Genomic DNA, 23,278 nt, shown 5'->3' with positions numbered 1-23,278 from the left:
AGAAGCACACAGACGCAAACACTCACAGAAACCAACACACAACTCACTCTGAAAAGGACACAGAAAAAAAGCGGCTTATTTGTCTCTCTGCCTTTACTTTTTTTCTTTTTTTTTTTTGGTCAAACCCTCATAATCCATGGGCCGTAATCTGTAGCTGTAATCTGGGGAAAAGCTTCTCCTTCTCTCTGCAGCTCTATCTGCACTTCATCCCTTCATCCTGCTCTCACACTCTAATTTTCGCTGTAATTTGCTAAAGAGCGCGTGCTGATGATCGGTAGTTCTGCTGCTTGTGTTTACACTCTGCAGCTGACATCATCCTCCTGCATGTGTGTGTGTGTGTTTATAAACGTTTAGGTTCCCCCCCGATCTATCTCGGATTAAAAATACGAATCATCCCCCCCCCCCCCCTCCCCAGTAGATGAATCAATGAGTGCAGATATCTGTGTCACCATCAGGGAGCCACATAACCACAAATTTATGGCAAGGCCACGACATCCAACACCCACAATTATTAACTCCGCCAAGGAGGTCATGTTTTCTGTTATGTTTGTTTGTCTGTTTGTCTGCAGGATTACGGAAAAACTACAGGCTCGATTGTTATGAAACCTAGTGGAAGGGTGTAGCGTGGGCCAAGGAAAAACGCATTCAATTTTGGACCGGATCTGAAATCACAGGGCGGATACACAAATTATTTTTCACAAATAGGGGTGGAAAAAAAAATTTATACAACACAGTATCGCAATATTTTGCGTGGCAATATTGTATCGGTACACATACGTCAAGTATCGATCTTTATCATATAAACTATTAATATTGCAACTACAATGTTGACTCTAATACAAACAGTTCAGTTTGTCAGGTGCTTGATGCAACATTTATGTTTTTATGACAGTGTTCAGTCAGTCTGCTCGACTGACAAACACATTTTTCTGCAATAAAAAATATCGTATGTTATTAACTGTATCTTATTAGATAAAACATATGTTGACAAACTGCATAATTTGCAATTGAAAAGAGGTATATATTGCAATTTATCTTATCACAATACCGAGCATATCGCCAAATATTTAAAATCGCAATGAGATCATCTTAAACCTGCAGTAGGCAGAATGTTTTTAGCATCATTGGGCAAAAATGTCAAAATAACCTTTCAGCATATTGTAATTCAAGTGTTCTGAGAGAAAACTAGACTTCTGCACCTCCTCATGGCTCTGTTTTCAGGCTTTCAAAAATCTAGCCCATGACGGGCCAATCACAGGTCATTTCAGAGAGAGAGCGTTCCTATTGGCTGTTCATTCAGCGGAGGCAGCTGTCAATCACTCGTGAACTCCGATCAAACGATCAAACCAGGCAGCGCTGATCAAGTATGAATATTCTGTTACAGTAATGCCTACTGTTTAGCTGTAAAATGAGAAAGTTTTCTCTGGCAGGTGGGCGGTGTTTGTTATTTCCTCAGCTGATCTCAACATGGCTGCCGGGTCACAAACTTTCTCATTTTACAGATAAACAGTACACTACAAGATGATTTTGAAAACATCTGAGGAGAGAAATAGGCATTACAGTAACAGAATATTGATTCATATTTGATCAGCGCTGCCTAGTTTGACCGTTTGATTGGAGTTCACGAGTGATTGACAGCTGCTCAGAGACGGCCGGCTCCAGCTCGGCTCTGATTGGTCATTTTCCTCCGGTCTGTGAAATCTTGCAGATGCCGTTAGGAGCACCGGAGGACACAGAGGCACATGATTTTTTTCAGATTACCTGTCTCATGCACTACTGTCAGGATATAGTGACCGTTTTATAAAATATTTTTTTTAATCAAATTTGCTCCAATCACGCCTACTCCAGCTTTAAGTATCGTGATAATATCGTATCGTGGGGCCTCTGGTGATTAACATTGCAAGATGGCATTTGGCCTTGGCGGAGGTCTGCATTCTCTGAGTCCTCCGAGCCCTTCTCGTTCTGTTTTTCTCAATAGATTATCCTTCTTTAAATTCATGAAGTCTGGATCATGGCATTACTTAACAATGACCCCCTTCTAACCCCAAACTACAATGTATAAATAATCAAATACTTGGATCGCTTCTCAAACTGATTTTTATCTTGAAACTCACACTTATTATTTCATTCATAACAACCCTCTCCATAATTGTATCAGTTTATTTATTTCTTGTCAATTTTATTTACCGTAAATTTCAAATTTATGTATTTTCCTTCTCTGACGTTAACTGTATGTGTAAGAGCATTACCATAATGTTTTCTCTGATGGTGTCCTTGGACCAGTGTTAATTTTTTCTTTCTTTATTTTTATGATAATTTTAGGCATAACACTGCAACCGAGCCCCGGTTACCATGGCAACCCCTCAATGTGCCATTCTCACAGACTGTCAATCACTTGGCATGGATTATACTATGATATTATTTTGTAGCATCTCCCACAAATTGTAAGCTATTCAAGAGTTTATACAGTATTTGACATGAAATCATGTCATTCACATTTTAATTTGAAACCCCTCAGTCTCAACAAAGAGAACCAACGAGCTGTAAGCTGCTGGCAAAGCAACCTTCAGCGTAACCGAGCAGATTCCCAAACCTCCGGAGAGGTGAAGTGGAGGGTTTCTCAAGGGTTCTCATTACCAGAAATGTTCTGAAGTCCAGTTTTCATCCCCTCTGACTTCCGCCTGTCATCATGCATTTAGAGTTTGAGCGTAACGCGTAGCCTAAAACAAACTGCGTCACCGACATGTTCGCTCTGTTTCCAGACGGTTGCATACATATGTTAAAGTGACCGGATTCGGGGTCACCATGTGCTAATAGTGCTGCAACGATATCACATTTTCATCAAAAGTACAAAATGACAGGTTGACAAGGCGATGTGATGAGAGTGCTGCAAGGACCATAATCAGAAAAACAATATGCAGATATACAGTATAATATTATAATATTAGGGCTGTCAATCAATTAATATTTTGATTGCGATTAATCGCATTAGGGTCCATAGTTAATCATGATAAATCGCACATTTTTATCTGTTCAAAATGTACCTTAAAGGGAGATTTGTCAAGTATTTAATACTCTTATCAACATGGGAGTGGGCAAATATGTTTGTTTTATGCAAATGTATGTATATATTTATTATTGGAAATCAATTAACAACACAAAACAATGACAAATATTGTCCAGAAACCCTCACAGGTACTGCATTTAGCATGAAAAATATGCTCAAATCAGAACATGGCAAACTGCAGCCCAACAGTTAACAACAGCTGTCAGTGTGTCATTGTGCTGACTTGACTATGACTTGCCCCAAACTGCATGTGATTATCATAAAGTGGGCATGTCTGTAAAGGGGAGACTCGTGGGTACCCATAGAACCCATTTTCATTCACATATCTTGAGGTCAGAGGTCAAGGGACCCCTTTGAAAATGGCCATGACAGTTTTTTTCTAAAATTTAGCAAAAGTTTGGAGTGTTATTTAACCTCCTTCCTGACAAGCTAGCATGACATGGTTGGTACCAATGAATTCCTCAGGTTCTAGTTTCATATGATACCAGCATCTTCACTCTAGCTTTAAACTTTGAACTGAGCCTACTACAACCTAAAAATCCCAAATTGTGTTAATCTGTTAAAGAAATTAGTGGCTTTAAAACATATTTGCGTTAACGTGTTATTATCGCATTAACTTTGACATCCCTAATAATATTATAATAACATTTTGAAATTCTTTTATGTGTTCAGGAAAATTTTTAATCTTGTACTACTAATAGTAGTGGAAGGGATCTCTAGTAGTAACTTTAATTGTTTCATTTAATTTAATTTTTGTAGGTGCTCCTTTACTTACAATGACAATGTCATGGCCAACAGCTCTTAGTTAATTAGTTTGTGGTACTTAATAAACTTCTACTGGCTGTGACAAAACACGGTCGGTCGGGGCACTTCCTTGATCGTTGATATGGGAAAATACATTGTATGAATTACTTAGAGCACACTTCAGTTGCTTACAACGAGGGGCTTCAAGTGGAAAAAAATAAGTGCCAGTACTCTCTTATTCACATGTTGACGTGTGTATCAGCCAGAATCAACAATCTCTTGGGACTTTTTCCTATTTATTCATTATTTTCTTTAAGCATGTTATTCTGTGTCAGTCATAATCAGCTGTGGTTTTATTGCTATATGGTTATTCTTGAGCTATGCATTTTCTATTGTAGGCCTATAATATAATACTCCAATATGTTCCAACTGGAACATTACAGGGTTAAGGTGGTGTGTTTAGTGTTAATAGTTAAAGTGCTTTCCTGTGTTATTTGTAGCCTTTGACAAATTATATTGCAATATCAGTCAAATAACCACACATAGATATTATTTCAAAATCGTCCGAATTTTAAGGAAGGAAACACAATTAATTGCGCATTATTTTCGGCGTTCAAAAATTGGGATTGATGCTGATTACAATCTGTCATATGAGACAAAAAAGCAGCTAATAGTCACATTTGAGAAGCTGGAGCTGCAGCATTTCACAGCAAGTGTGTTAGTGAAAAGTGATTAAAATGGTTGATACATTTTTCAACTCTTCATGTGCAACAAATGAAAACGAATTATGTTTAATATCTCTGCTGGTTTCCTGCTGGTCTATCACAGCACTGCTGAGTTTGGATATGGTCGTTTACTTTAAATTATGGGAATACCATTCTTTAATACCGGATGTGCCAAAAAGCGGTCCGTGTTGTTGCCCTTCCCTGATCGTCGATAGGAGCAGATACATCGTATAAATGACTTAGTGCCCATTTCAGTTGCTTGCTGCAACATAAAAGAGATATAATAAGGACGTTCTGATATCTCTGAGATAAAGAGCTTTATTGCAACTGAGCCAAAGATAAGGAAACCATTAGAAATACACTTTACTTTGTGCGTAAGCAGGCGCTGGCTTTTAATGTCATCTATTTTAAAGTGCACCAGAAACTCAACGTCTATCCGTCTGAACTGATTCATTAATACTTTAAAAAATCTACTTTGATCAAAAAAATCTGTGAATCCACTGATTGCAGCAAGACTTTAAACTTAACGAATAAGTCTGGTGATGTTCTATATTTTTCTTATTGTCAACAAACAAGTCCAAAACCAACAATGAATTGATCCTTCTAACAAGTAAAGACTTTAGAGACGGACGGACACATTGTTGGTTTGGGTCTTTTCATGGGATTTGTTTACAGTAAGAAGAATAAAGCCAGCATTATCCTTAAAGTTATTTAAATAACGTACACCTTCTGAATGTCCAAAATATGTTATTTCTCAGAAATACACAGTATATATACATATTAAAATGACCAAAATATTATTCTTGGCATCAGAAAAGCAAGTTGAAGCTGTTTCAAGTTGATTTTTCCATTTAACAGATTCTTTTGGTGTTAAGGTGGGTTTATTATAATATTAATAATAATAATACATTATTATGGGAGAAACAACTTTCTGTAGGAAATGAGATCCTGTTGACACCTCAAGGAGACACAATTTTAGACTGAGAAAAAGATAAAACTATAAAAACGAAAGTGTAAAAAGCAACAGTTTGCAATTTTACGGGTCATTATGTGTTGGATTATTTCTTGGCCGGAAGCAATTTTGAGACAACAAGAAACTCCAGGAAGTTACTCTTTCCAGCCAAGAAATAGTTTAATTTTAGTTTAGTGTTAATTTTTTTTTATAAATGAATATGTTGTATGGATTTATTAACTGAGATACAACATGTTAATTAGTGAGTTGAGAAATTGTGTTTGTTATATTTTGTAATTTCTGGCAGCCCAGTCGCCAGAAAAACATTGTTGGTATCGATGTTTCTGCAAACCACGGACACGTTGAATGTCGACGTTTCTGAACCAAAAATACGTTTCATAAATATGTTTCATATCAGCCTCGCTTGCAGAAATGCACAATGATATGTGGTTAACGTTGTGAAACGATTGGGTGGGATTAGGCAACAAAGCTATTTGGTTATAGTTTGAAAAAAGATCATGGTTTGTGTTGAAATAATAATGTAACAACATAACGCAACAAAACCACTTAGGAAAGAACTACATGGTTGGGCCTAAAACTACTACATTTGTACAGTAAAAATGAAACTGAACATTGTGAACCTGGGACACGAACAAACAGCTGATTGTAACGTGACACGTGGGACACAAACAGCGGTCTCCTGGATGAAATCCTTGTTTGTTGAACCCATTCACCTCCTCTCCCACCCGCCCGGTGTGTTTCTTTTTGCTATTTAAACTACGTCACTTGCTCTGACCGAATGCAAAAAACGTTGACGTTCAACGTCGACATTCAACGTCGACATTCAACGTCGACATTCAACGTCGACATTCAACGTATCGCTTGTTTGCAGAAATGTCCAATGCCAACATTTTCTCCTGGCGACTGGGCTGCTTCTGGACCTATTTCAGCTGTGATATCAAGAGAATATGTAGCAGCCGACACACTGCTGCTAACAGGCGGTGATTTGATGTTTCTTTTCTCTTGTAGAGGTGCCACTGTTGTATCTTAGCTGTATTTACGGCGTATTGTCACAAAGTATATCTGCTGTAGGCTATTTTCACCCTGCCGTATTTTGGCAGTATTGTTACTGTGTATTTGCCCTATTTTTTTGCCCTAAAGTATTTTGACTGCCATTTTTGGGGGGATTTATATGAACTACATTTTTGCACACATTTCCTGAAAGCCATCGTCTTTTGTACAGTTTTATTTAATTTTCACATTTCTTCAAGAAGCAGAAAATACTGGGGGAATCTAAAGAAGCAATCCTGGAAAAACGAGAAATAAAGACCCCACATAGAGTATAGTACTTGAAGTTCTGTGATGGGAAGCTGCTGGTAAGTAGATTTGGATATCATCAGACAAAACCAGGGTAGCTGTTTCCCCCTGTCAGAGTATAGAAGCAAAGAGACTGCCGCTGTCGCCATTTTGGAAACGCTTATTATATTTATCATATGTTATTGTTCAACACAGGCCATTTCGGTAGAGTATGACAATACAATAGAAATAATTTTGTTTTACTTTTGTACGTCACTTTTTAGGCAGACGTTTTACTGGCGTCCGGTATAGACGCTTTCAGTCCAAAATGGCGTAAATGTAGCTCTGCTGCTGGGCGCTGATGTTGCAATGGAAAGAACAATTGACTCTCACTTCTTGGTAATATATGTTCTTTGCCCCTGTTTCCAGTCTTTATGCTAAGCTAAGCTAACCCGTTGCTAGTTCCAGCTACGTATCTATCGTACAGATGCGAGACTGGTATCGATGTTCTCATCTAACTCTCGGCAAGAAAGCGAATAAGCGTATTTCCCAAAATGTTGACCCGTTGCTTTAATTAGTCGGAGAAGAAGCTCTAGTGACCGACATGCAGTAGACAGTGAAGTGGCCTCACATGGTCCCTGTCACCACTTCAACTCCTAAAACCATCCTTCATCCATTGTGACATTTTGTGACACTGCAGACAACCACGACAGCATCTGCATCTCACCTGCAGCTCTGAGCATCATTAGCATACCGTTAATAATACAGACGCAGCGACCAACACCTGATGTGTCGGGTGTGTCTCTGTGCACGCTCGTGTGTTGGAGGTGTTTGTGTGTATGATTCTCCGGCAGAGAAACGCAGCTTCCTGTTTAATTATTCAAACATAAACCTGGATTCACGCTGTCACTCACACACTCTGATGCACACGCACACACCTCCCATAACTCACCCTTTAACCTCTCTCTCCATCACTTCCTGTCTCTTTTACATCCCTGTATTCATATCGCACTGTTTCCCTCCTTCTGTTCTGCACTCTCACTCTTTTCCTCTCCCATTCTAGCCCTCCTCCTCCTCCTCCTCCTCCTCTTCCTCTTCCTCACCCCTCATCTCCATCACCCTCCACCTCCTCCCACCTCCCCCTTTCTCTTTGTCAGTGTGCAGTGGACTGAGCACTCAGAGCTGATCTGTTCTGGCATTTGAGGAGAAGCATTTTTCTTTTCCATGGCACTGCTGGAATGTCCAGAGACAAACACACAAGAAGAGGAGGAGGAGAGGACGAGAGGAGGAGAGGAGGAGGAGAGGAGGAGAGGAGGAGAGGAGGAGAGGAAGAGAGGATGAGAGGAGGAGAGGAGGAGAGGAAGGAGGAAAAGAGAAGGAGAGGAGGAGAGGAGAGGAGAGGAGGACAGGAGAGGAGGGCAGAAGAAGAGAGGAGGGAGGAGGAGAGGAGGAGAGGAGGACAGGAGGACAGGAGGGGAGAGGAGAGGAGAGGAGAGGAGAGGACAGGAGAGGAGGGAGGAGGACAGAAGGGGAGGAGAGGAGAGGAGAGGAGAGGAGAGGAGAGGAGAGGAGAGGAGAGGAGAGGAGAGGAGAGGAGAGGAGAGGAGAGGAGAGGAGAGGAGAGGAGAGGAGAGAGGAGAGGAGAGGAGAGGAGAGAGGAGGAGAGGAGGAGAGGAGGACAGGAGAGGGAGAGGAGAGGAGGAGAGGAGGAGGAGAGGAGGAGGAGAGGAGAGGAGGGAGGAGGAGAGAAGGGGAGGACGAGAGGAGGAGAGGAGAGGAGAGGAGAGAAGGGGAGGAGAGGAGACAGAGGAGGAGAGGAGACTGTGGAGAAGAAAGGAGAGGAGGAGGGGAAAAGGAAAGGAGAGAAGGGAGGATGAGAGAGAAGAGGAGAGGAGACAAGGATAGAGTAGAGGAGAGGAAATGAGAGGAGAGGAGACAAGGATAGAGTAGAGGAGAGGAAACGAGGGGAGAGGAGAGAGAGGAGGAGAATAGAGGAGAGGAGAGGAGAGGAGGAGAGGAGGGGAGGAGGAGAGAAGGGGAGGAAAGGGGAGAAGTGAAGGAGAGGAGGAGAGGAGGGGGGGAGAGGAGGAGAGGAGGAGAGAAGGGGAGAAGAGGAAGAGAGGAGGCGAGGAGAGAGGGAGAGAAGAGGAGAGGAGAGGAGAAGAGAAGAGAAGGAGAGGAGAGTAGAGGAGGAGAGAGAAGAGGAGGAGGGGAAAGGGAAGGGAGAGAAAGGAGGATGAGAGAGAAGAGGAGAGGAGACAAGGATAGAGGAGAGGAAAGGAAACGAGAGGAGGGGAGAGAGGAAGAGAGGAGACGAGGGGAGAGGAGAGGAGAGGAGAGAAGGAGAGGAGACAGAGGAGAAGAGAGGAGAGGAGGAGGGGAAAGGGAAAGGAGAGAAGGGAGGATGAGAGAGAGGAGACAAGGATAGAGTAGAGGAGAGGAAACGAGAGGAGGGGAGAGGAGAGAGTGGAGGAAGAGAGGAGGAGGAGACAATGATAGAGTAGAGGGGAGGACAGGAGACAAGGATAGGGGAGGAGAGGAGGGGAGAGGATGAGGATAGAGGAGAGGAGGCAAGGATAGAGAAGAGGAGGCAAGGATAGAAGAGAGGAGAGGAAACAAGAAGGGAGGAGACAAGGATAGAGGAGGGAAAGCAAGAGGAGAGGAGAGGAGACATAAGAGGTGAGGAAATGAGAGGAAAGGAGAGGAGATATGAAAGATGAGAGAGAAGGAAATGAGAGGAGAGGAAAACAGGTAAATATGGGAGAGGAGGACAGGAGGAGGAGAGGAGAGGAGAGGAGAGGAGGGGAGGGAGGAGGAGAGGGGAGGAGACAAGGATAGAGAAGAGGAGGCAAGGATAGAAGAGAGGAGAGGAAACAAGAAGGGAGGAGACAAGGATAGAGGAGGGGAAGCAAGAGGAGAGGAGAGGGGTGGAAAAGAGAGGAGAGGGGAGGCGACAAGGATAGAGAGGAAACAAGAGGAGAGGAGACATAAGAGGTGAGTAAATGAGAGGAAAGGAAAGGAGGAGATACGAAAGAGGAGAGAGAAGGAGATGAGAGGCGAGGAAAACAGGTAAAGATGGGAGAGGAAATGGGAGGAAAGGAGGAGAGAGGAGATGAGAGAAGAGGAATGTAGGCAACAGGAGGGGAGGAAATAAGAGGAGAGGAGTCGTGAGGAGGAGAGAGGCCTGGTGATGAAATGGGAGAGGAGGAGAGCAGTTTCTAGGCTGTAATTGAAATCTAATTATCACCTCAAGTCCCAGCTGACTCCACGTCAAACACCCGCACACACATGCACACACACACACACACACACGAGAGCGCCACGTATGTGCACATGTCTGCATGTGTACGACCATCACATTATTACCACTAACATCTGGCATCTTCACACACCAATAATCCCCCCGTCCCGAGAGCAGTGTAGGACCTCTGTGTACTTTCACCTCACACACACACTAATACGCACACGCACACACACGCACACACACAAAAAACACACAGAGAAAAAATCGTCAATGGTGGAAAATGGGTGACAACAAGCATCCTCCTAATTTCTAATTTCATTCTGGTGACTGTTCTCACACATGTGCAACGTCATCACTATCACACACTCGACGTCATAGCACAAACACACACACACACACATACACATTAATACACTCATGCATGCAGGAAAAGCACACACACACACACACACACATACACATACACACACACACACACACACACACACACACACACAGTGCACCATTTAGGCTAAATGGCATCAGATTTAGCCTGCACTGTCCTGACCTGGTAATGACGGGTAGTGTGTTGTGTGTGTGTGCGTGTGTCTGTGTGTGTGTGTGTGTGTGTGTGTGTGTCTGTGAGGATGGAGGATGGAGGGTTGTATACTGACTGGCTTTCCCCGGCCGAGGTCTCTGTAGAAGCCGCTGAGCAGTCAGGAGGTCCTCGGTCTTCACGGCCTGCAGCAGCTCCTGGTCCTTCCCCATGTCCCCTCCTCCGTCCCGCCTCAGTCCGCTCGGTCCCGCTCTCTTCCTCTGAGCGCCCCGCTCCTCTCTCCTCCGTTAATCCGCTGCTACATCCTGCCGCCGCTCCGGGCCTCCCGCTGGAGCTGAGGCGCGGAGGGATGATGGATGCTGCCGGGAGGAGAGAGGGATGCTCCGGTTCGACCACGAGTCTCCAGCGCTCTCTACCTCCTCCTCCACGCGGTGCTACCGGACCGGACCGGACCTCTCCTCTCTGTACCGGGATGCAGGAACACACACACACGCGCCGCGACAGATTCTATCCGCGTGACGATTTCACCGGGTCTACGTGCGTGCCGTGCGTGAAAAACAGTGGAGCTCGAGCGCCCTCCTCTATGATGCTGCTGGGTCAAATCCTCCTGCACCCCTCAAATCTCACGAGCCCTCAATAATCCGCAGAATGATGTTTAACGGTGTGACCGCGCTGCTGTCGCCGCCGCGCGGTGCTGCTGGACCAGCTCGCGCCAGCTTCGGTGCGCATGCATACACACACACACACACACACACACACACACACACACACACACACACACACACACACGTACACGCACACACGCACATTCACAGTCATATATGCACACACACACACACACACACACACTCACACTCACACACACACACACACAAACAAACACACACACACACACACATTCACATATGGCATTACATAAACACGAGCCTTTACTTGTGCGCGCGCGCCACTCCAGTTGTTGTAATCCCAGTCCGCGTGTCTGCGCGCGTGCGTGCGTGCGGACAAGTCAGGAGAGGTCGTTTGACATAATAAAATTGGTACTCAGTCGCGTGCAGGAGGTGCAGCACTGTCAATCAGACATATATGGATATATAACTTTCATTACACTAAATCTGCTATTATTACATTCATATCTTGCACTGTTGCCTAATTTTATTTTTGTTTTATTCAAGTTTTTTTTTATCTTGTAAATCATTTTTATATTAACACAATAGAGCAGTTTTTTTTTTAGGGAGGTACAGGGGGTCTTTAGGAGGAGATAGCAGGTTAACAGTAGATGTCACATAGAAGTGCTGTACATCATCTGAAAGATGAGAACCTGAAGATTAATTGTACATCCTCAGCACTGTGTGTCAAGCTGTTCTAGTCATGAATTAGAAACAAACAAGAATTAATTCATTCATTCATTAAAATAAATTGTTAAAGTGTATAAAGGCTTATTATAATAGAAGCATGATGACCATTCCCATGCTCTCTTATGTCTCATAAGTTGTTGTAGCAATTTTTGGGTTGATACCATTTGCTACACAGATTTGGTGCTAAATTTAAATATTTTTTACCACTCAAGAATTGATAGAAATGATCATTAATCCCTCCAAAATACCACATTAAGACACCAAGACCTCGAGGAACACCATAGAAAAAGCCATGCTGTGATTTGGTTTAAAAAAACGTTGACATTTTGAGATTTCTGAAAGAGTAGATTTTTTCGGTGATTGGATGACAAGCACTTCTGTTTAGGAAACTGCTCAGAAACCCCCTTATTGTCGATATACCTAGGAAAGCCATCCATCCTCTGAATGCTCTAGGTCTCTAGTTTGTGGTTGTAAAGTTTCATGAGGCTATGATTATACTAGAGGTCACAGGTCACAGGTCATTTTATAGTGAGGTCAAGTTTTAAACCATGGTCTCACTACAATGAAATGGCTACTATGGGGACTAACATCATCACACATGAATACAGTTGGGCTCATTGGATCCACAAGAGTCTCAGCTTTACAGTGATACACAATTTATGTAATTCAAGACTGTTTAGGGACCCCAGTATGCAGAAATTTCAAATACACCATTTTAGAATAGGCAAAAATAACATACTGCATGCATAAAACTGCATGTCATTATCATAAAGTGGGCATGTCTGTAAAGGGGAGACTCGTGGGTACCCATTTTCATTCATATATGTTGAGGTCAGAGGTCAAGGGACCCATTTGAAAATGGCCATGGTTTTTCCTCACCAAAATTTAGCCCAACTTTGGAGCTTAATTTACCTCCCTTCCGCTCTAAAATTTAACCTGCTACAGACACTACGGACAGAGACGGTTGTTGACCCTCTGAGACCCGTGGGATCTCAGAGGGTTAATCACCCTTTACATGTCTTATGTAAAGCACTTTTAATGGCTTTGTTTTTAAAAGGTGCTATACAAATAAACTGGCCTTTCCTCTATATGTGTCGCAGTGGTGATGGTTTTACATCAACATTGTTTAAGGTTAATGAGGCAGAGATAATTTGAGGACAGGAAAAGTGTGTGTGTGTGTGTGTGTGTGTGTGTGTGTGTGTCCCTGGTGCAGGGCTAATTTAGACTAAAGGGGCCACTGCCAGTCAGATTTAGGACAGGAAGTGGAACAGATGACAGAAGACTGGTGCTCAATCAGAACAGTGTGTGTGTGCATGCTTTATATTTGTGTATTGACACAAAGCTTATCTGATTGGAATGGCAGACAGTTTTTCAGTTAGTCAGCTTCATACAGGGCCGGACTAACCCGCTAGGCGATGGGGCCCCTCTTCAGCCCACCACACCAACTTAGTTTGGTTACAATTAAACAGAAATGTAGGCCTAGTTATCTGAGAATATTAATTAAAAAAAAAGTTGTATCCCAAGGCCATACATACGTACCAATTCTAAGCAGTTTGGAAAAATGCTAAAGTATATAGCACTAAACAGGCTTGATTTTAAGTGTGCTGCAATGGAGGAGTTGCAAAAAAGGGACGGCTCCAGGATGATCAAAGAAAACAAAGAGTAATCTTTTGGGAAACTTTTGGTTTCTCTTTGTGAGGTTTCCTGTAATTTCCTGTTAGTATAAAACAATAATGTATGTTGATTTCTTGTGTGCTTACTACAAAAACAGTAGACCATAAAGATAAGTATGTTATACACACTGCATAGGAGGCCTATTTAGTAGGTCTATAAAATTGGGACTTTGAGTTTACAGCATGTTAACAGCTTTATGAAGCTGTATAATTTGGTACAGCGGTGCTTTGAGCTAATACCCATACTACCATACTATTTAGTATGCCAGGTAATGATTTAGTATGTCCCAATATATAGTATGTGAAATCAGTATGCCAAAAATACCAGAATGTCCTACTGCATCCGGTCACATATTGCAGTATGCAAGCCAGCACGCTTTTCTGCCTATTCTGACCCACAATCCTCTGCACAGCGAATAAGTAAGAGGTTCAAAGTTCAAGGTGCAATGTTATGAAGTAGTATATCCCAATTTTATTCATATTGCATGCAACAGTACACACTTTGTAAGGGCAGCAGCAGTTTATGCTGAAAGTTTTTTTAAAAAGTATGCGATTTGGAACGTAGCCAATATTAAAAGGGCTGCTGTAATTTGGTGCCTTCAAATGAAACTCGTGAACTTGTGATTACAACATGGGAAGTCGTGTATACGATATGCTTGGCATTCAAGTGGTTAAGTCGCGAGAACACAATATTAACGTAACGTTAATAACAATATTAACGTTACCGTCAGTCTAGAAGCCACAGAGGCTAACAATTTAGCAAGCTAGCAAGCGGTTAACATAATGCAGGAAATGTAAAGGCATAATGACAGATGAAAGAGATGAGGTCGTTGGGAATATCAACATACTATAAAATTACAAAGAAAAACAATATATGACTAAAATTACAATATACGCACTTATTATGTACCGAAAAATGAACTTCCATGGCCTCCGCCATTTCTGACAACTTCAACAAACACACCACAACTCGTGAACTCTGAGCTTTCAGAAACTTTCCACTTACGAGGTCGTGAATGCCACAAGAGGGGGGCGTTCATATGGACTCTTCTCGTGAACACAGTGAACACGACCCCATTTGAAGGCACCATTGTTAGCATGCTAACATTTGATAACATTAACACAAAGTACAGTTGAGGTTGATAAATGTCATCAGTTTTGCAGTTATTTGGTCATAAATCAAAGTATTGGACAATTACATTTTTGACCTGAATATGGCACAAGAGGTAATGTCAAGTTAGGATAATTCATCCTATGGGGGACATGTTCCAAATTTCATGTCAACGTTTGCAGAAATATTTCAGACTTGACCAACGTTTTGGACCAACAGCTAAACATGAAAAGACAGTTAATCTAAAAACCTCAAAGTATTTGCTCCACAAAAAGTTTTTTTTAGCTTCAGCCCCGAGGCAGTTGCCTGCTTTGCCTGGTCAGTAGTTCAGCCTTGGGTTCACAGGCATTATAGTTTGTAGACTTAAGAGTTTACTTTATTCAACATGTACAACATTTTGCAAAGCGTTACACTCTTGTAGGCTACATTTATTTGTTCCACAGGACTGACGACAGTAAAATTATTTCAAGCGCTGATGAATAGTTGATCCGAGACCAGATTCTAAAACTGCATTAATCAATGTTGTTTTATTAAAACTGAATTAAATAGCTACATTTAATGAGAACTGGGTGCTCTTAGTGATAACCCCACTGAGAATATAAATAATAAAAACTCCGCCCAGCCTTTTAGCCTCTTTCAGCAGACTTTATAATTGAGTCTCCGCTGCTCTCATCAACCCCCTTAAGCTGCCAGGCAGGCAGAAGACAAAGTTACCTAAAGTAACTCACTAGTTAAAAAGTTAGTAAAGACAGATCATTTTCAGGAGTTGGTGGAGACCAAAACTACAGAAGCTGATAGCGGCTGTGGTTGCAATTATCTTATCTCAATATCTCGGGATAACAAAAATTGCTTTCCCATAATAACAGGTTACTTATTTTAAGAGTAATTTTCTTATGATACCTTCATTCAAAGGAGGTGTTTATAATTCAGTAATCCTGCTGATATTATTAACTGAATACTGTGTGAAATGTGCAGATTAGCTGGTTTAATTAATTTTGTGATTCAGCCATAATTTATCTCAAGAAAACAACCAGTTGCTTTCTCATGAAAATTAGGTATTTGTCCAATTATCCAGGGAAACCAACCTATTGTTTTCCCAAGATAATGAGATAATTAACCCATTATGACCAGAAAACAACTCTTTTGTCCTGAGATAACGAGTTAATTAACTCACAATCTCGAGATAACAGGATTAAAAACATAACTGCAATCATGGCAGCTCATGTCAGAGTAAATATTGGACTTAAATTCCTCATGTGGCCTGAAAGACATAACTTTTTGCTAATATTTCAGCCATAACATGATAATGTCAGCTTCTTTAGATTTTTTTCGCCCCCTTGTGGCCAAACATTAATTAATGCAGCTTTAAACAGCAGCAAATGTTTACATTTTCTATGGACTATACAACTGATCTGTATCATAGACGCAGTGGTGCAGCAATTAAACAGGATTTGTGTGTTGTTGTTTATCAAAAAATTATAATGAGTACCATGAAAACTCTGTAAAAAATAATGATAATGTGTGCAAATAACCCTAAAACTAACTTGCAGATCAAATAATCAATACAGAATATTGGTTTAACTTATAACACAAACAACATCTTGTCACAACGACAGGCACTCTGTGCACACGTGTGTCTATATACAACAAGGGTACGCATGAACATAGTCTTTGACTTGAGTACTGAGTCCAGGTAAGGTGCTTATACTTTCTGCTCCATACGAGCCCATGAGAGCCCTCCTGCACATCTGCTTCAGGCGCTCTGGACGCTGCTTGCGATAGGGCGCCGTCAGCTTACAGGACGAGCTGGTGTAATAAGTGAGCAGAGCGAAGAATGACGCAAAAGTCTTATGGCTGCCGTACAGACTGAAGAGCAGGTTGTTCAGCTGGACACGAACGCTAGTCGGGCCGTCTTCACTTTGGTAACTCAAAGTGAAGAAAACATCTGGCTGGCCGCTGTCTCTGCAACAACACAGCAACATATGAACAGTCAGGCTATGCTAACATTGTAGCTGCTCCATCAACACTGCATTGAGTTTATATGTAATCGCGCCGCACAAGAAAATGTGCTTCACGTTTGATGTGAATGCCTCTTTAGTGAACACAGTAGATTATGATTTAATCAGACTAAGCTGTTCACAAAACAGGATTCATAAAAAGTTGTGATGAATGGAACTGCAGGATATACATCAGTTATACATATTTAACATCTTAAACGAGCTACACCGGGTGAAGAAAACGTTAAAAAAAATCATCCTTTATTTAACCAAATAAATCCCATTTAGGTGTGAATCCACATCTGGGCAGGAGAACGGCATGAAAAGTTGCAGAAAAACTCAACATCCGTCAAACAGATAAAACAACACTAAAACTTTTAAATGGTAGTCGTAGATTTACCTGATGAGGAAGGTACCCAGTGGTGCTCGTGCGAGTATTTCGTGTGCCTCCTCCATGGTCATTGATCCCCAGTAGTAACCACTGTGTTGGAGCTGCTTGTACGTGTGTTTCACTAATTTGTACTCTGCTGCGCTGCTGAATGGACGGAGGTGTGTGGGCAAGCTCTCAGCGTCAGCTCCATAGGGTAGCTACAGCAGAGAACGTATTAGAAATAAATAATATAAATATAGTTGTTGTCAACATTGTTTTTAGGGTAACATTTTCATTTACAGTTCTCCTAAAAAAACAACTGAATTTAACATCAATCACAAATGAGACAGTAAAGAGTGCTCGTTGTAGTTATTTATATAATTATTTTGAGAGATGCTATACCATATGAATAATAATAAATGTTAAATAATAAAATTATTATGAAAAAATAAAAAATAAAAAATGAATAATAATGCAATCCTAACAATAATTATGCTCTGCAATGTTTTGGTAACAGAAACTTGCAGATCTCCTGTGTTCAGACGCTGTTGTCAGATTTGTCGGAAAAAAAGAGGCTGAAAAGTTTCCATGCCAACATTCAAAGTCCAACGATCAACAAGAGATTTTGTGTGTGTGTGTGTGTGTGTGTGTGTGTGTGTGTGTGTGTTTGTGTGTGTGTGTGTGTGTGTGTGTGTGTTATTTCCTTTTTTTGTATGTTATTTCTTTCTTTCCTGTCTACCTTGGTTCAGATTCAATGCAGAAGCTCCATTCATATGAAAAACACTACATTCACATAAACAATCTGCACATGCATACCGGCATAATAACAAATTAATACTATAAATTATTGTTGTTGGAATATAGTGTTTGGCTGGGACAAATATGCTCAGCCCAAATACGGAAAGTAACTGATAAAGTGTGGAGTCATCTCATAAACGTGTTTTTAAAAAAGTGTTTTCAAATATTAAAAAACTTATATATAGTTGCATGCTTTGCATAAACAGAAGATATGTAACCAGTGGTGGAAAGTAACTAAGTACATTTACTCAAGTAGCCTACTATGCTTAAGTATAATTTTGAGGTACTTTTACTTTCTATTTTACACATTAATACTTATCATAACCCAATGATGTGACATACTGTATATTACTCACATTACAATAGGCCAGTCTGCATAATGGATACTTTCACTTTTGGTACTTTAAGTATATTTTGATACTAATAGCTTACTTGCTTACCTACGTACTTTTACTTCAGTAAGATTGTGAATGCAGGACTTTCCCGTAACAGAGTATTTATATACACTGTTGTATTGATACTTTTGAGTACTTCTTACACCACTGGATGTATATTTAAGAAAGAAATCCTGGTGTTTGATTTCTGACTTTATCTCGCTCCAGCCATCTGTGCACTGTTTAAAAATCAATATCCCAAAGCAATAATATACACAAACTGAGCAAACTGGTTGGGTACTGACCTGGCACCAGGCTTCAGGTTCTTCCTGTAAGTTGAGCTTTTTCCAATTCAGTAAATCTAGCTGCTTCTCCGTCGGCTCTTGGCTCTCTGGTTGAACTTTCTCTGGGCTCTGGGCTCGTTCTGGTCCTGCAGGTTCCTCAGGCGGTTGACTCTGGTTCTGTGTCTCAGCTGCGCGGTTCTGTTTTCTGCTCGGTACTACTCTATCAAGATTGTCTCTGACCATCCTACCAAGGAGAATACCCCTCTTGACCACGTGTTGCACCAGTTCCTCCACTTTTCACTGGCAGATCCCCCATCACTGACTCCTATCAGGTGGCTCATCTGCTGCTCAGTCCTCTTTCAGACTCCATGTCGCTTTAATCAAGATTCATCAACATCATCACAAACTTCTGGAGGGGAGCAGAAGGTGGATCTGCTCTGCCATCTGTCCTTGAAGGACTGTCACTGAAGAATCTGATGAGCTGAAACACAGAAAGGTGAACAATCACAAATTAAAATCTTTTATTCCACTGCACTACATCATCTTAGACCTGCAATCAGTGGGCAACCGGAAAAGTGAAGCCAATGCAGAAGTGTCTTAAATCTGCATTATTTCTAATAGCCAGCAGGGGGCGACTCCTCTGGTTGCAAAAAGAAGTCTGATTGTATAGAAGTCTATGAGAAAATGACCCTACTTCTCACTTGCTTTATTACCTCAGTAAACATTGTAAACATGAGTTTATGGTCTCAATCGCTAGTTTCAAGTCTTCTTCAATACAGCATGATGTTCATTTATTAAATTATGGTTCCATTTAGAGTCAAATAGACCATAAAGCAGGGGATGCTTTAGGGCGTGGCTACCTTGTGGTTGACAGATCGCTACCACGGCGTTGTCCGGTCTGGACATCTTACAATTTTAACCCTTTCATGTAAAGTTGTAACAATTTGGTCGCCGAAAAATATCTTATTCAGCGTTCAGTTGTACTTAGCTCCAACCTCTTGTGTCACTTCTGGTCGCAAAAAAAACAAGAAGGCGACGGCCAAACTCGAGGCTTCAAAACCGCAGTCCACAAACCAATGGGTGGAGTCACGGTGACACTTGACGGCGATAGAAACCAGTTGTGAACACAATATTGACATATCATCACATTTAAAGATTATTTGACAAACTTGTTAGCAAACCGCAGTTACGGAGCAACATTATCATTTATTAGAAGTCGTGTTTCTGGCCACCTGAAGAAGTCCAATACTCGCTTTTAGCTCTGTTTTTGATCCCCACCAACTCCTAAAGGAAATATCTGTTTCTTTATTTGCTAAATGCTCCACTGTGTCCCTAACTTTGTCTGCCTGCTGTTTGGTGCTGAGCAGGTTGTGTTTAGTGGGTTTTACAGCTAAAAGTATCAACTACAGGCCCTTTAACCGCATACTACTACAACGCATGCAATCCAGTCTCTCTGTGTGTGTGTGTGTGTGTGTGCGCCTGGCGAAGGATCAGGTCATGTGACTGACAATAAACCGCATGTTTGTGTGCTATCATCAATCACTGGGAAGGGCGGATGTCACGAAAAAAAAAAACACTTTCACTTTCTCAGTCAACTGAGACAGAAAATATGTGAAGAAAATACAATCTGTGGATTTCCTCTGTGTCGCTCCACAAGTTCATATGTGTAAAAGTTTTCCAACATGTTGGTATGCACATGCTGTAGTTTTCATTAAAAGTAAGTAAAGTTGTTTCCGGAGCAAAGTCACAAAGTACATTGAAATTTATAAAAGCAGAAGACTTAAAATACAAATACAATACACAAGTAAAAAAAGTTAACAAAAAGGAGGTCTTAATAAATACATTTCTAAGTATATAAGGATATAAGTATAGTTTGTTGTATCTTGTTTTTCTGTTATAATGCACTTTTGCTTTTACGTTTTAAATCACTTTACAACTTTTGTTCAGAGAAGTACTGTATAAATAAATGTTAATATGCTATATATAAAGTATTACAGTACTTCTACAGGGCTTTAAGCCTAAAATAGTGCTTCAAAATGTATTTTTTTATACTATATTTTCCTTTTTCTGATCCGTTGAGTCTGTTTTTTTTTGTATTTTTTGCTCTACCTCTTTGCTCAAATGCTAAAGAATGCATGTAAATATCACACTGCTGCTTCACCAAACATTTCAATCTCAGTCCAAAGCATATAAACTTGATTGATCGCCTGTTTGTGAGAGGAAGTCTGTGTCTGACTGTTATCAGTTCCCAGTAAACCCTGCAACTCCGGGATCTTTTTTGTTTCAGCTCACAATATTAAACAGCACAGTCTGTCAGTATTATAGCACCATATTTTCTATTGTTACAGTTCTGTACTCCATCGCACTAGATTTTAAATAAAACTACAAGGTTTAACTTTCAGTTTAAAGATTTACAAATGCATGTTGGACGAACAGCGTATATATAAAGCCTCAGTTTTTGACACGGCTACGACCTGTTGACCCAACGTCGATGTTGACACCCTGTAATCAAAACTGTCAGTCAGCACTTTAACTTCATAGTAATTATGTCACTTGACATCAAATATGCTGGAGTTCAGAAACATCACAACGAAATTCACAATGTGTGATTATGTGTCCATTGATGCAAGAGCTGCAAGAACAAAAAGAGGGCAAACATCACAGAAAATATGCTAAAAATAAACCTATCTGTCATTAGTAATAATGTAGTTAGTATTAGCATTAGTATTTACTGCCATTTTGCACCTTATGGAATGAGGTGGTATGACTGGGATCGGTGTGGTTTAATCTAAAAAATATGAGTCAATGTGACTGGGAGAGGTTGATAACAAAATTGGTTAATTTGCTTCTATATAATCATCCAATATGCCTACAGTTAAAAGTTATATATACAGTAAGAGAGTCCAATTCAGATTAATTTGCATGCTTCTGGATTATAGTTTTGTACCTGTTGATCTTAGATGAATGAAGGAGCAGGCACACACAGAAAACGTTAGTACCAACTCTAGTTAAATATGCATTAATGAAACACAGAGCTTACTTACTGACTGTGTTAGTGTTGATGAATCCTAGCTGCAGTGAGCTTCAGTCAGCTTCAGTCGTGCTGGAGGTCGCAGCTCTTCAACAGAACAAACATCTTACTTTCACTTTGAGTCTTTACTTTGCTGGGGGCGTGAGCAACTCTCCTCGCACAACCTGATAACATGTTAGACTGAAAAACACTTAGAGCCTTTCACCGATTCGCCAATGAGGTATTCATTGACAGAAACACACGCGCACGCGCAAACGCAGACACCAGGCACACGCAGTTGTCCAGGTGCTGCTTTCGCTTTCACTTAGACCGGCTGATTCCTTTAAGTCACGTGATATACCAGTAACACTCTGCGTTTTTTTTTGTTTTTTTTTGTGTGTGCATGTGTCTGTGTGCAAATGTCACTCAATTATTACCTGTTTACTTATTAACATTTTAACCCTGTCATGGCTTAAAAAGCACACATAATTACAAGGTTAAATATGCAAAAATTACAATGAAGGATTGTTTCATGCATTTAACTTGAATACACAGTAATGATAGAACAATGCAAACCACTCCTTCCATTTCCTTCATAATGAATGTGAAACAATAAATGATGGGAACATGTTCAGCATACCAAACATTGTGTACCATCAATAATTATCTCATTATAATCTAAATGGTTCTTTTGTAATAAGGAGGTGAAAACGCTGCAAACTGAAACTAAAAAGACTAAACTTTACGTAACAGTGACAGTTGATCCCCAAACACAAAAAAGAAGTTGAATACTTCTGCATGCAGCTTATATTTATGTATTTATAGCCTATTTTGAGCTCCTTCATGGTTTAAACAACTAAATGCAAAGTACTTTCAATGTGCACGATTTAAGAGTTTTATGCATATTTTTGAATGCAAATAATTTTTTAGCTCAGTAATGATATAACTGTGCAAAACACTCCTTCCTGTAAAATGAATGTGAAACATTAAATGATGGGAACATGTTCAGCATACCAAACATTGTGTTCATCAATGATGATCTCATTATAATCTAAATGGTTCTTTTGTAATAAGGAGGTGAAAAGGCTACAAACTGAAACTAAATACAAACTAAACTTTTGACAGTGACAGTTGATCCCCAAACACAAAAAAAGAAGTTGAATACTTTTGCATGCAGCTTCTACTTATGTATTTATAGCGTATTTTGAGCTCCTTATGGTTCAAACAACTAAACGCAAAATACATTGAATGTGCAAGATTTAAGAGTTTTTATGCATTTAACTTTTGAATGCAAATAATCTTTTAGCTCAGTAATGATATAACTGTGCAAAACACTCCTTCCTGTCAAAATTAAATACAAATTAAAAAGAAGAAAAACTGCAATTTCTTAACAACCATCAGTAACAGTTGAGCCCCAAACACAAAAAAGAAGTTGAATACTTTTGCATGTTGTTTATATGCTATTTACTTGTTTATATATTTTACCATATTCAGAGCATTAATATAGCAGTAAACAACTATTAGTTAAATAAAGATGTAGAGGAGTCATGTCTACCTGAACAGGGAATGATGTCTCTCTCCCGCTGTGTTTGTTGTAATCAGAGCTTCTCACTGCTTTGTTGACATAGCTGAACCGGCCGCACTTTTAAGGCAGGTTCGGCGCCCCACCCTCCAATTCCAATAGTAATAAAATAGTATATAAAAATAAATTAAAAATGTAACTGTGGTTTTGTTGCAGTATTT

At 40.5% G+C, this 23,278-nt stretch overlaps 2 protein-coding genes across 4 annotated transcripts in view; both read right to left on the bottom strand.

The window, feature by feature from the left end:
* LOC141764401 (uncharacterized) overlaps positions 1 to 11,356 on the bottom strand; it is a 44,694-nt gene extending 33,338 nt beyond the window's left edge. Inside the window, exon 1 of the mRNA XM_074629629.1 lies at positions 10,682 to 11,356. Within this exon, the coding sequence (XP_074485730.1) occupies positions 10,682 to 10,775 (94 nt within the window). The 5' untranslated portion in view covers positions 10,776 to 11,356. The remainder of the gene's footprint in view (positions 1 to 10,681) is intronic.
* A 3,694-nt stretch (positions 11,357 to 15,050) lies between these two features.
* socs1b (suppressor of cytokine signaling 1b) lies at positions 15,051 to 23,162 on the bottom strand. Of its 3 annotated transcripts, XM_074629625.1 has the most exons (5): positions 23,091 to 23,162; positions 21,570 to 21,643; positions 18,547 to 18,998; positions 17,100 to 17,287; positions 15,051 to 16,664 (listed from the first exon to the last, which is right to left on the bottom strand). In XM_074629625.1, the coding sequence occupies exons 3-5, from the start codon at positions 18,766 to 18,768 to the stop codon at positions 16,340 to 16,342; spliced, it is 735 nt and encodes a 244-aa protein (XP_074485726.1). In that variant the 5' UTR covers positions 18,769 to 18,998; positions 21,570 to 21,643; positions 23,091 to 23,162; the 3' UTR covers positions 15,051 to 16,339. The 3 variants fall into 3 exon arrangements, with proteins under 3 accessions (XP_074485726.1, XP_074485727.1, XP_074485729.1); XM_074629626.1 differs by lacking the exon at positions 23,091 to 23,162 and having other exon boundaries at positions 18,547 to 19,006; positions 21,570 to 23,049; XM_074629628.1 differs by lacking the exon at positions 23,091 to 23,162 and having other exon boundaries at positions 21,574 to 23,049.
* Positions 23,163 to 23,278: the final 116 nt, after the last annotated feature.

This window comes from Sebastes fasciatus, chromosome 3, assembly GCF_043250625.1.
Source record: "Sebastes fasciatus isolate fSebFas1 chromosome 3, fSebFas1.pri, whole genome shotgun sequence".
Taxonomy (NCBI): Eukaryota; Metazoa; Chordata; class Actinopteri; order Perciformes; family Sebastidae; genus Sebastes; species Sebastes fasciatus.
The sequence above is the reverse complement of the archived record's forward strand: the minus strand, read 5'-3'. Positions and strand labels throughout refer to the sequence as shown.

What these genes read in the sequence shown, in the direction of transcription:
- socs1b (XM_074629625.1), bottom strand. Translation starts at nt 18,768, where the DNA reads ATGGTCAGAGACAATCTTGATAGAGTAGTACCGAGCAGAAAACAGAAC. An exon ending in AACCTGAAGCCTGGTGCCAG is followed by an intron (nt 17,288 to 18,546) that starts GTCAGTACCCAA and finishes TCTCTGCTGTAG; the next exon opens with CTACCCTATGGAGCTGACGC. An exon ending in CTGGGTACCTTCCTCATCAG is followed by an intron (nt 16,665 to 17,099) that starts GTAAATCTACGA and finishes GTGTTGTTGCAG; the next exon opens with AGACAGCGGCCAGCCAGATG.